Here is a 13294-nt window from a genome sequence, read left to right on the forward strand (position 1 = left end):
TAGAGCATTTTAAATTAAATTTCTGAGGAATTAAACATAGTAAAAGAAATCACTGCGAAGGACTATGATAATAACTTATGAAAACTTTAAAAGTACGGACAGAACGAGAGAGCCACTTTTACTTTGCAATTTATCTGAAATGTTACTACTCATTAAAGGGACTGTACAGTACTGGTTGAGGTAGGGATTCATGTTTTGAACATTCCTAAGTGAGATGATAAAATGCCTTTTATGAAATATGAAAGAGCATGTAATTTTAAGAAGGATTCAACGTTTATTTGATGAAAGTTGGTTTTCAAATGGCTGAGATATCCAAAAAAGAGCTAATAATAAAAGGCGACATGCCCCAACTTTATAAGTATCTCTTTGTTTCACCTTGTTTTTGGATATCTCAGCCATTTCAAAACCGATTTTCATCGAATAAACTTTTGATACCCCTTAGAACTGCATGCTCTTTGACATCTCATAGAGTGGTTTCTGAATATCTCACAAAACGTTAAAAGCTAAATCTTCACCTCGACCAGAACTGTACACACCCTTTAAAAGCTTAAACGTGATCGCATCGTTCGAACAATAAAAAATATTCTTATACTGCTAGAAAGCAAAGAAGAAAATGAAATGTGTAAGGTTTACTAAAGGTATGTTTCAGCGGGCACACTCGAGGACACGAGGCTACCATCTATACACTAAATTTATTCATAAGTTACTATTAGTGTATAGATACAATAATGTATGTTGTTAGTGTATTATAATTTTCGCCCCGTTAGGGGCGAAAATTTTTGCATTTTCAGTTATGAAATTACAACATTTAGACAAGAAATATGCCTTTATTGTTCATTTTGGTCTTTAAATCAGTGATTAATTATTTGTTGCAGGGGGCACTTTGGGGGGGCAAAAACTCGTTTTGCCCCCCCAACATTTTGTTTGGGGGGGCAAGTGCCACCCCTGCCCCCCCGCTTCCGGCGCCCTTGCTTGTAAGTCATTGCCTTTATTTCACCCTCTTTATTGTCCCTGTAACTATGTGTCCAAGTCCAAGTTATTTTTTTTTTCTTCCCATTATTCAATCTGTAATATTCTGTTTAAATACATTTTTTTTCTTTTAACATCCGTTAGTGTGCTTTCTCCCCCCCCCCCACAATTATTTCATTTTCGCATATTGTATGTATATATTGTACATAGTTTTCAGGCTGAATTCTCCAGTCTTGTGTATCTGGTGTTGTTTTGTTTTTTGTTTTGTATCTGTAAATAGGAGTTTCTGCAATTTACAAGCATTGCTTCTCAGCAGGACTCCTATCTTTTCCACCTCCTGTACTAGTATATGTTAACTCTTTTTAGCTATCTGTCGTGTTTGTGTAATCATTGATTTCTTGTCTTCACCCAATACCGAGGTATTACAATTTCTGTAATTTATTTTCTTGGTGGAATTGAACAAATAAATTGAATTGAATTGAATTGAATTGAATTGAGAGGATAGACCGATCGCCACTGCATAGGTATCGCGATATATCGATTGCCATATCCACCGAAAACGAACGAAAAATGGCTGCCTCCAGCTCGGATGCGCTGCCGGCGCAGTTTGAACTGTTGAATGACGAGGAATTGGATGAATTAATCTCTGGAACTCAGTCGACGAGCACGAAGCGATCTCTGAAATTCGGATGGCAAAAATTTGAGGCCTTTGTGAAATTTGCGAATACTTCATTGACGGATATTTCCCGTGAAAATTTGGATCAGTTACTGTCAAAATTTTACGCTGGGGCAAGAAGGGAGGACGGTACATCGTACAGCAAACGTACTATTCAGACAATCAGGTATGCAGTACAGCGTCACTATCTAGACGAACGAGGTTTTGACATTTGTGACAAAAGCACATTTCCTAAAAGCAATAGAGTTTACAAGGCAGTTCTTGTAAAGCTCAAGAGAGAGGGGAAGGCAAACGGTAAACACAAAGTCAAAGAAGCGATTTCACCTGGTGACATGGAAAAAATTCAGAATTGTGAGGACCTGAATTGTAATACACCTGCGGGGTTACAAAACAAGGTGTTCGTTGATTTAATGATGCATTTCTTCTACCGAGGGCGAGACTGCGTTCGTTTAATGAAGCCTTCAGATTTTTCTGTTCACACCGACGAGAATGGACGTCGTTACTTGACAAAGAGAGACTGTTTAACCAAGGATGAATCATTCACGGGATTGATGTTTGAGGTTCCGACAAGTGAAAAATGCCCTCTGAAGTCTTACCTGACTTATGTATCCAAACTTAATGACAACTGCCCTTTCCTATGGCAGAAACCGAAAAGTAAAGTACCTGTACTTGAAGATGTACCATGGTATGATAACTGTTCTATTGGCGTTAATACCATTTCCAAGAAAATGAAACAAATTTCTGCATCGGCAGGCTGCAGTAAAATATACACAAACGATTGTGTAAGACTAACGTTAAGAGCAAGACGCATCACCTCACTAGACAGCGCTGCGTTTGAGTCGCGTGACATAATAGCCGTCGGTGGTCATCGCAGTGCAAATTCTCTGAAGCAGTACAGCAAATTTGGTGTAGAACGGAAGAGAGAAATGAGCAGTCACTTGTCAAAAAAACTCTGTGGCACATCAGGAACACCAGCACAGTCCAAGAAGAGCGTACAACTTCAAAGACATGATCTTTCTGATATCGGTGTTAGATCTACTGTTGCAAGTGAAGAACATAATCATGATCATGGAACAGAGTCAGAGGAAATGTCAATTACCCAGGTACTATTCAGAGTTCTCAGACAGACTCAAGAGTCAAACAGACAATCTGGGGGGTGTTTCATCAACATTTGTCGGCGCTGACAACTTGAATCACCATAGTACGGTAACAGTCGGTGACCAGAGCATCTCAGCCAATCAAAACCAAGGATTTTGCTGAAATTAGTCGGCACCGACAGTTATCAGCGCCGACAAACGTTGGTGAAACACCCCCCAGGTTCACGAGTACGAGTATCACTATCGGCATCGCCATATCGGAGTGTCTCTATAGACAGAACTCGCCTCCATAATTATCCACAATTAACTGTGAGGTGCATTTCCACAACAAAAGGGATCCAGTTTCGGTTGAGACCTAATTTTAGGTTTCTAACATATTTTGGTGAGATAATGAGAAACCTCTTTATGAAATACATACTTGCCAACATTTTCATTTGAGAAAGCGGTAGAATCCAGGATGCCTACAGTATGCGAGCAGCGCTAGCTTGAATGCTATTAAATTATAGTAATGAAATCATTCAAAAGCGGTAGTCTACCGCCAAATGCGGTAGAGTTGGCAAGTATGAAAATATGACAGAGCATGTCATTCTGTAAGGAATTCAACATATTGTGTGATGGAAATTGGTTTTGAAAAGGCTGAGATATAAAAAAAAGAGCAATTTTAATAAAGTGTGGGACCCACACTTTACTACAATCGCTTTGTTTTACTTTGTTTTTGGATGTTTCAGTCATTCTAAACCTGATTTTCATCAAATAAACTTTTAATTCTTCTTTTATATGAAAATGGTATGCTCTTTGCTATATCATAAGTGTTTTCTCTGTATCTCGCAGAAAGTTAACCCATTGAGGATGGATTGATTTTGCTACAACACGCATTCCCATAGACGCCTGCCCGAGTATACTCGGGACTCGTCCTCAACGGGTTAAAAGCCCAATTCTCATCTCCACCAATACTGTACCGTCCCTTTAAGCCAATGACATATTATATATCGGAACTTGTACATGAGATGGTGTTTAGTATTTACAATGTTCTACAAGTTTAGTCTTCACTATCTTGAATTTTGTTGACGTTTGACTTTTGAGCTTTTTTATTCGTATTTAAAGTGGGTCTGCACTGGAAAGAAACATGTCTAGCGCCATCATAAGGGTCTTTTTTCTCTGTGGTGCCCGGCATTTCTCCCATAATGCCGAGAGGCGTGCAGCAATTAACCTGTTCCATACTGAATTCTGATATCCCCATAGACTTAACACACAGATCACCAGGTTCCCGTAAACATAGAGGATGGCCTAGCAGCGCAGCGGCTCGCTTCGATCCACCATTAGCAATCCAGTGCATACGTTATGGCACATACCATAGTACATCTACAATTTGTATGTACCATGGTATACGTACCATTATACATTTATACATTGTCACTTATCACTTCACGATCTGTTCGGTGCTTTTAAACACTGTCTTCAACACTCAGATCGTTTATTCTGATCGTTGTGTCGAACTTCAATCTGCAATTATGTCGCGGATACAGAGAACTCCCGTTATAAGGAACACGGTTATAACGAAATTTCGTTATAACGAAGTAAATCTTCTGGTCCCAAAATTATCACTATTAAAGTCTAGATGGTAAAAAATTCGCTTGTAACGAACACGGTTAGCAAAATTTCCGTTATAACGAAGTCTTTTCCGAGCGCCACAGACAAAGAAAAACAAAAGAAATGTGCTCTGTTATAACGAAATGCGAATTGCTTTTCGAAAATACCTAGCGGAACAAGCATTTATAGCGTCTCTGCATGGGTGAACGCTTCACACCACTGTGTGTTCGCTCTTTGTGTCACGCACAGTTTCTGAGGGGAACTTGCTTTTATTAAATTGTGATATAGTTATCTCATCACATTTCACAGAGCTTTCCGGTGTATGAATGAGTATTCAGCAAACAGAATGTTATATATATACGTGGTTTCCTTATTTTCGTTATATGTTGTATTTGTTTGGTTATAACGAAATTTTGTTATAACGAAAGAAAACTGCCGGTCCCGAGCATTTCGTTATAACGGGAGTGCACTGTACGACTTGGTAAATGCTGCATCCAGTGAGAGGAGATGCGAGCTGCGCTGGTGTAGGTCATTGGGCCGAGTGAGTGGATTGTCGTGGATCTCTCCCGCGACAAGTAACCCGTTCCCTCGTGATCGGCTGTCTATTTCCAAGAAAAGCAATGAAATCAAATGTGAAGTAAAATCAAGTGCTGGCATCACTAGTTTTAATATTTTATAGTGTAACGCCCAAAATATCCATGCCCCAATTTTACTCAACTCCCATTTAAATCTATTATATATCTATAACTTTTGGCTTGCGTCGCCTGAGTTTTTCACTACGCGTACTGCTGGGCTATTTTTACGTCTGCACAGGTTACAACGTAGAGAGCTACTTCAAGCACTGGTCATATGGGGGCACGATTTTATTTTTTATGCCTCCGCCACGAAGTGGTGCCGGAGGCATTATGTTTTCGGGTTGTCCGTCCGTCCGTTCGTCCGTCCTTCCGTCCGTCCTTCCGTCCGTCCGTCCGGCCGTCCGTCCGTCCTTCCGTCCGTCCGTAATGAATTTTGTGGACAATGTAACTATCGAAACCTGTTGAGGTATCCTAATGAAACTTGGCATGTACAGCTGTATGTGTATTAGGGGGTGAAGTTGTGCCTATCAACTTTTGGGTGCACATGCTCAAGGTCAAAGGTCAAAAGGTCAAGGTCAAATACATAAAATTTCACTATTTCCACCATATCTATTGAATGCCTGAAGATATTTTCTTGAAACTTAGTGTATACATGTATTACCCAATTAAGATTCTCTGGTGAAAGTTTGGGTCATGGGTCAAAGGTCAAAGGTCAAAAGGTCAGGGTCAAATACATAAAATTTCACTATTTCCACCATATCTATTGAATGCATGAAGAGATTTTCTTGAAACTTAGTGTATACATGTATTACCCAATTAAGATTCTCTGGTGAAAGTTTGGGTCATGAGGTCAAAGGTCAAAAGGTCAGGGTCAAATACATAAAATGTCACTATTTCCACCATATCTATTGAATGCCTGAAGATATTTTCTTGAAGCTTAGTGTATACATGTATTACCCAATTAAGATTCTCTAGTGAAAGTTTGGGTCATGAGGTCAAAGGTCAAGTAAAAATATTAAAACTTCTTTTTTTTTCCGTACCTTGGAAAATTGTTCAAGGTATCTTCATGGAACATAGTATATACATGTACTGACTGGAAGTGTTTATCTAGAGAATGTAGGGTTCATGGGGTCAAAGGTCAGGGGTCAAAGGTCAAGTGCAAGACTTCAAAATTTTACTATTACCCTCATATTTATGCAATGCCAGCAGGGTTATTTTTTTTACACTTTTGTGTATGCATGTGTAACCTAATAGAAATTCTCTGGAAAGTTTTTTTTTTCTCTTTTTGCCTCAAAGGTCAAAAGGTCAAAGATCAAGTGAAAGTGCTGAACTAACTTTTTCCTCCATATCTCGGAAGTGGCTCATGTTACCTTGAAACTTAGTACATATTATGCATGTTCTACCTGAAAGTAATTATCTTATGAATTTTAGGGTCAAGGGCCAGATGAAAATGGTAACAATTTACTATTCAATTCAGAAATTGCACTTTTTCTCCACACCTGTACCTTGAAAATTACTCAATGCCTAAATGTATGAATGGGTCAAAGTCAAGATAAAGTCCTTAAATCCCTAGATACATGCTCTCCTATTCATCCAGTTAAACCTACGTCAAGGAAGGTGAACATTCAACACGTTTGTGACAAACTTGTCATTCCAATATTTTGCCAATTTTGTGAAAATGTAATCACACAGTGTCCACATGTACTATCTAGACCTATTGGGAAAATCATGCATTATGGCGGAGGCATACCAGTCGCCAAAGCGACATTTCTAGTTATATGTTGCGTCCCAGCGTAATCTAAAGCTATTTTTCTACTCGACGCTGGGGAGAGGAGAACGTCCAACGCACTCGTCATCTTAAACGTCTGCGCGTCAAAATCTAAAGCTCCTAAATGACAAGCCTTACGCACTCTATCCTGTGCATCATATGTATACTATCGCTCGCCTGCGCTGCGCCTCGCACCTTGGAGAAAAACGCAGACTGACTCCGACTACTGGTCACATCGACTGTAGTCTAGCTGACTCTTTTTACTCGTAGCGGTGATCGTGTACGCCGTCAAGCTGTATAAGGGCGTGACACCCAAGGATTGTGATACACCGAGAACTGCGATACCCAAGAAAAAAGAGTCCAGTAAGATACTTTTGCCGGATCAAGCAGGGTCAAGAGTTCACGCCAGAGTGGTCATGAATATTCATGACTCGCAGTCAATCAGACAGTTTTACTAGTTAATGAGAATACCAACTGATCGCACTCCCACTGGTAGTGTGTGGTATACCTCCACTACACATTACTGTACTAGGCCAGGGAGATGAGTGTTTCCTCTCACTTCCCTGACTAGGCATTGTGCGCCAAAATAGGGAGTTTTGTTCTAAAGTTGAGCCTTAGGCTAAGCACTAATACTTCGGCCGCCACTTCATCATTCTGCATTATGTTACATGCTTTCTTTACATGATGAGCGACAAGCTGTCCATTCCATGATTTCATGAAGTCATCATATTATAAAAGTCTTTACATAAAATCTCGGAAATACCAAAGACTCTTATACAAAAAGTAATTGATATGTATAATTCATAGTAGAGAAGTATATGACATATAATCAATTCTGTGTGTCTTCTGAGCGAGAAGTCTTTTCACGAAACATAGGGAATGACGACATGACCGCTGATGAGGTACACACACAAAATGTTTCATTTGACATTAAGCTTGTGCAGATTACAGACTTTATTTTAGATCGGTTCCTCCGAGAATAACAGAATGACATCCGTAAAAGGATCAATCCCACTATATCCGATCAAATAGGCCTACGTGATTTTCATAAATTTATGTCACATGACTTTTGATCAATATTCCAATAGATGTATGAGGAATCATGTGTCATAGAAGTTGTATTTTGGTAAAGCAACTCTATCAAAGATAACCAGACCCCCCCCCCAAAAAAAAAAAAAAAAAAAAAATATATATATATATATATATATATATACATATACCATTCCAAAATATCAATAGGAACCAGATTCAAATAGTCAATCGTGCAAAGACGCATTTCACAAAGATAGATTTCTGTTTTTCAAAGCATGTAGATAGGAATGAACAACAACAACAAAAAATAGCCATGGTCATCACAGGCAAGTGAAATTCATTGGATTGCGGAGTAGGATATCGAAGAGTTTCGTTTTGTTTTCTTTTCTTTTCTTTTTTTTACATAGATTGAGTTAAATACAGACAGGAGATAATTCTTCTTTTTTCCTAAATACAAACAACCAAAATCGTAAAGTCTTTACAAAAAAGTCCCAAAAATAAAAACACATTGTTTTCATGAAATAAAATAGAATAAAACACTAATTCTTCCTCTTCAGAAGACAATTTCATCAAGCAAATTCAAAATGTTATGCTAATTTATATCAGGTATTTGCCATTCAGTTATCTATTTGCAACTTCTGCCTTCAGCCTTCAGCCTTCCCTGACGAATTCCATAAGGTATTTTCAGATTCAACGACACATACGTTATACCCTGCTTTGAGATTTCTCCTCAAGGATTACGACAGCCTATAATAGCTCAACTGCAAGGAACTCCTTCCATATCTCACTATAAAACCAATTAAAGTATCTTTATGATCATACCAGCTTATTTTTTTTTTATATCAAAACTGATATTACATATAGTGTGAAACTCAACGCGGTAAGCCTTTATGCTCGCGTAATCAAAGCGTGTTTTAGTATTCTAACCTGTAATACTTTATAGCACACTATTCGCAATGAGAAGCTTTGATGGCATATTTCATTGATGAAATCACTTTATATCATTGTCAGAGCCAAGTAGAATGATTTGTGGATGTTTTTATTTGAAATAGATAGGGCCTAAATACCACACAATTAAATTGTGTGGTATTTAGGCCCTATAGATTACTAATGGTATTGAGGTTGTGAATTGTTGTTCTCCAGATATAAAACCCAATTGTAAATCTATACTTTACGTTTATACTTGACTAAAAAAAAAGGGGGGGGGGGGGGATTCCAGTAGTTCAAGGCTTCATTTATAGGATTGGCCCACAAGTACAACATACACAGTCGACTGCAGCATACGCAGTCGACTGCAGTCGAAGTATACCCAGCCATTTGCATAATTTATAATATCAATTTGATATAGAATCAGTGCCTCGACCGTGCAATCAAAGTGTTTCTGGAGCTGATTGAAATACCTCTCTCAATTCCTGTTGATACAAGATCGCAAAATCAAAAACACATCTAAAAATGATACGAACAGTCACGGTTACTGTCAGGCCTTATTTCTTTGTACGAAGTTGAAAAAACAAACATGAGACAGAAATCACTACAGATAATCGATCGTAGATCGCCAAACCCCAGAGCTATTTCGTTTGTAGCTCCATGGCCAAACTATTTTAAAGGGGAAGGCTAGTAACTGATCAGTGGGAATCAGTGGAAATGCTGGGAGATGATTGTTCCAATCCTTATGGGATTCATTTAAGAGTACATTATATATCTATTGTTGTGTGAAAATTATTTGCTTCAGAATGGTCTCATGTTCAAGTAATGTGCAGATTAATGCTCCGTCACTGACCAGGGACGCTAACCTGGAAGCATTAAACTGCACATTACTTGAATATGAGACCATTCTGAAGCAAATCATTTTCACACAACAATAGATATACAATGAACTCTTGAATGAATCCCATAAGGATTGGAACAATCAAATCCCAGCATTTCGACTGATTCCCACTGATCAGTTACTAGCCTTCCCCTTTAAACAATTATACCGGGTAGCGGGTACTACATGTTTAATATCATGCAATGCATGCATGCAATACTGCACTACATCCATGGTGAGACCAGTGACTCACCTCCCCGACAGATCTGCAAGGTGTTGGGAGAAAGGCACGGTACTGAACTGTATTAGTCTAATCCAAATTCAGCAGTAAATTCAACTTTATCTGTTCGTTTAAGCCTAACTATGAAGAAAAAGGTGTACTGTATTTTTTTTTTCCCAGAAGAATGGAATGATCTGAATTAAGCCCCAATTTGTGATGTATCTACATGTCATTAATGATATAGATCACATATTATGAAGTCAGATAGATGCGAATTCCTCTACTGAGACTGACTTTAAAGGGAAGATAAACCCCAAGAACAATGTGGATTGAGTGAAAGCAGCAACATTAGTAGAACACATCAGTGAAAGTTTGAAGAAAATAGGACAATCGATGCAAAAGTTATGAATTTTTAAAGTTTTGGTGTTGGAACCGCTGGATGAGGAGACTACTAGAGGTTATGACGTATGAGTGGACTACAATATCAAGAAAATATAAAGAAAATACGGCAAAAATCCATTTTTCATGAAAATTACAAATTCCATCAACTTGATATTGACATATGTTAAGGGTAGCAATCATTCCCCCTGCTTTCTGAAAGCGGTTGGTCCACTACTCTTTCATAATTCTAGAAAAGTGAATTTTTGTTGAATATCCTTTATATTTTCTTTGTATTGTTGTCCACTCATACGTCATAACCTCTAGTAGTCTCCTCATCCAGCGGTTCCAACACCAAAACTTTGAAAATTCATAACTTTTGCATTGATTGTCCGATTTTTCTCAAACTTTCACTGATGTGTTCTACTAATGTTGCTGCTTTCACTCAATCCACATTGCTCTTTGGGTTTACCTTCCCTTTAATAGTTTGATAAACAAGACTACTACCACTGTCGATGGGAGGGACCTGTCAGAGCGTATGATTTATCGCGTTCAGTCAAGATCTGACTGAAAGTCATAATACTACAACTTTCTTCCTGGACCGACCCTTTTTCGTTGGGCGCGCAGTAGGGCTTACACCTGTAAATAAAATGGACTGTCCCAGATCCCGCTTCATAAATTCGTACCAAAGATACCAAAATACATGAAGAAAAAAATTAATTAAAAATCAATGATGTAGTTTGGCAAAAAAATGAATAGCTGTATACATCGAGTATGAATTCCTCTACAAACTGCATTTTGGTTGGAAGATGAAAGCTTCTGTGATGGAATTTGAGGGGACTATATTTCATTGGGTACGTGTACGGAAAATACTGCAGTACTGTAGGTGATTTTTTGAGTGACAAGAACTCGTAGTCTGGCTTTGCGGACCCTTGGACAGAATTAGAACAGAAGAACCCACCCTGGAAATTTGAGGGATGAAAGGGTATATCTCACTTATCTAGGTTAATGAAGATGAAACACCTCATTTCTCCCAGCTATTTTACAGAATTTTTTGAAATTTGAATTTTAACACACGTCTCTATGGCCATGGGGAATTATTTACCCGTGTGAGCCCGGGGGGGGGGGCGTTTCATCAACGAGTTCGTCGGAGGTTTTCAGCGACAAATTTGCTATCAGTCAATCAGACGCAAGGATTTCAGTAGCTTTTAACAGTTGTCAGTGTAAATCACTTACAATACAAAAAGTTTCATGAAACGGTCCCCACGGACAGGAGCGTCTCACGATTACCGCAATCAGAAAATATGCGCCCTCTCTTGGTTTTATATCGCACCAAGGAAAAGGGGACGGAGAGCAAGCGGAGCGGAGCCACCAGAACTCTTTCTGTGCGTGGACTGCTGACTGATGCTGCCGCCTGCCGGTGTATGTACGTGTATGTGAGGAACAACTGCTGGTACATGTACGTAACTTTATACACACACAGGATTTTGTAGATTGTTAGATCTAAAGTTAGGGGGAAATCTGTCTGTCCCGGCTAGAGAGGGTTCCCCAGTTTTAGCAGGGGGTACCAAGGAGCTTCAAACACAGAACTCTAGCCCATTTTGGAGGAGGGGATTCCGTGAACACGGTGAAGCCAGTGCAGACGTAAATAGCCGACAACCAGCTAGACCAGATAAGGCCAAGGAGGTTAGGCAGTTCTCGACTATGAGTAACCCCGCCGGCGCGGCGCGGCGCGCTGTTGTACCTACTGATACTCGGTACGGGTTGGGGTTGCTGGTGCGGTTTTACTCGTAATATACACAGTACTCGTAGCTCAACCAACTAGACGCCGTGGCTTTTTAACCCTATGTGTGTCACGGGCCGAATTAAATCGGCCCAAAACCTGCCATGTACTAGTAAATGCTATTTTGATTGACAGATTACTGTACTTCAAAGGCTAGGAGTCTATGACACTACCACGCTATAAACTCATTTGTGATTGGCTGACAGTGTAAGGAAACGATATCCAGTGTGGAAAAAGCTTCCCCACCTTCAACCAATCAGGAAAGCCTTTTCAAAGTAAAAAAAAAAAAAATTGTGGTGGCCCCGCCCATGTTTATTTGCATTCAGACTGCAATGTATTGTGTACAGTTTTGCTATAGGTTTCTTGTGTGGAGAACTTACACGAATCTGTATATGTGGGACTGTAATAAGATCGCCGTGTGTGATGAAAAGATCGTACACATGGGTCAATTTTCATCCAATTTATCTAAGTCAATATAGTAAAATATGAAGTGAAAACATTCAGGATAGGGATTTCAACATCCTTTGAATTCTGTGAAGGGGTATGGTTTTAGTGATATCGGCCTCATAAATGAACTGTAGAATAAATGAACACTGCACATTCAGTGAAGCAGTTCTGTAGCTGTTTACTCAGCACTAACAACAGCGGTGCAATGGGTCTCTAGTTAGCCGGGGCTAGCGGGGCAGGGTGCTAGGAGCAATAAGGGTACAGTAGCCTCCTACCCGAAGCTGCACAGTCTCGGTCTCGAAGCTTAGAAGCTGAGGTATGTTTGACTGTCGATCATTATTATCTAATAAACCGTTACTATATGAAACTTATGTTCTATGTACATGTAGGTTTATTATAAAGCAAATGACGACAGTGATGGTTCAATTCTGTTCAATGAGGAGAGTGCAAAGGAGTCTAGCATACTCGACAGGAATGGTCACTCTGAAGACTGAATATTTTCAGTGACAATTTTTACCCTTAGAGTTAGATTATCTTATTCTTACCATACATGGCAATATTATAGGACAAGAATAATCTAAACTACAAGTAAAAGTCATATAATCAATTAATATTTTCATCCTGACTAGATGTTAGCATGCTTTATCTACTTTCATGCCAACATTTCATTCATAAAATCAGAAATTGTGCGAAGTGTTAAAATGTAGGTTGTACTTGCCACACACTTTTGTTCATAAAATGAAAAGTACTAATGCTACTGACGAAAAAATCACATCATCTGAAAGCTGAATAAATTCTCTACAACATTTGTATCTTCACCTTTTTGGGGTATTAAGAGCATATTGTGTGAGAAAATGAGGTGGTAACATGTACAAGTAAGTCTGGAAAGATAATTATGTGACATAAGAGGGTGTCCTACTTAAAATTTGAGGATGCCCTCACTCAGATTATT

At 39.0% G+C, this 13294-nt stretch overlaps 1 protein-coding gene across 1 annotated transcript in view; it reads left to right on the top strand.

The window, feature by feature from the left end:
• The first annotated feature begins 1542 nt into the window (after positions 1-1542).
• Positions 1543-13294, top strand: part of LOC140226542 (uncharacterized) — a 66340-nt gene continuing 54588 nt past the window's right edge. The window contains exon 1 of the mRNA XM_072306991.1: positions 1543-2748. Within this exon, the coding sequence (XP_072163092.1) occupies positions 1978-2748 (771 nt within the window). The 5' untranslated portion in view covers positions 1543-1977. The remainder of the gene's footprint in view (positions 2749-13294) is intronic.

The sequence above is a fragment of the Diadema setosum genome, chromosome 3 (assembly GCF_964275005.1).
Source record: "Diadema setosum chromosome 3, eeDiaSeto1, whole genome shotgun sequence".
Classification (NCBI taxonomy): domain Eukaryota; kingdom Metazoa; phylum Echinodermata; class Echinoidea; order Diadematoida; family Diadematidae; genus Diadema; species Diadema setosum.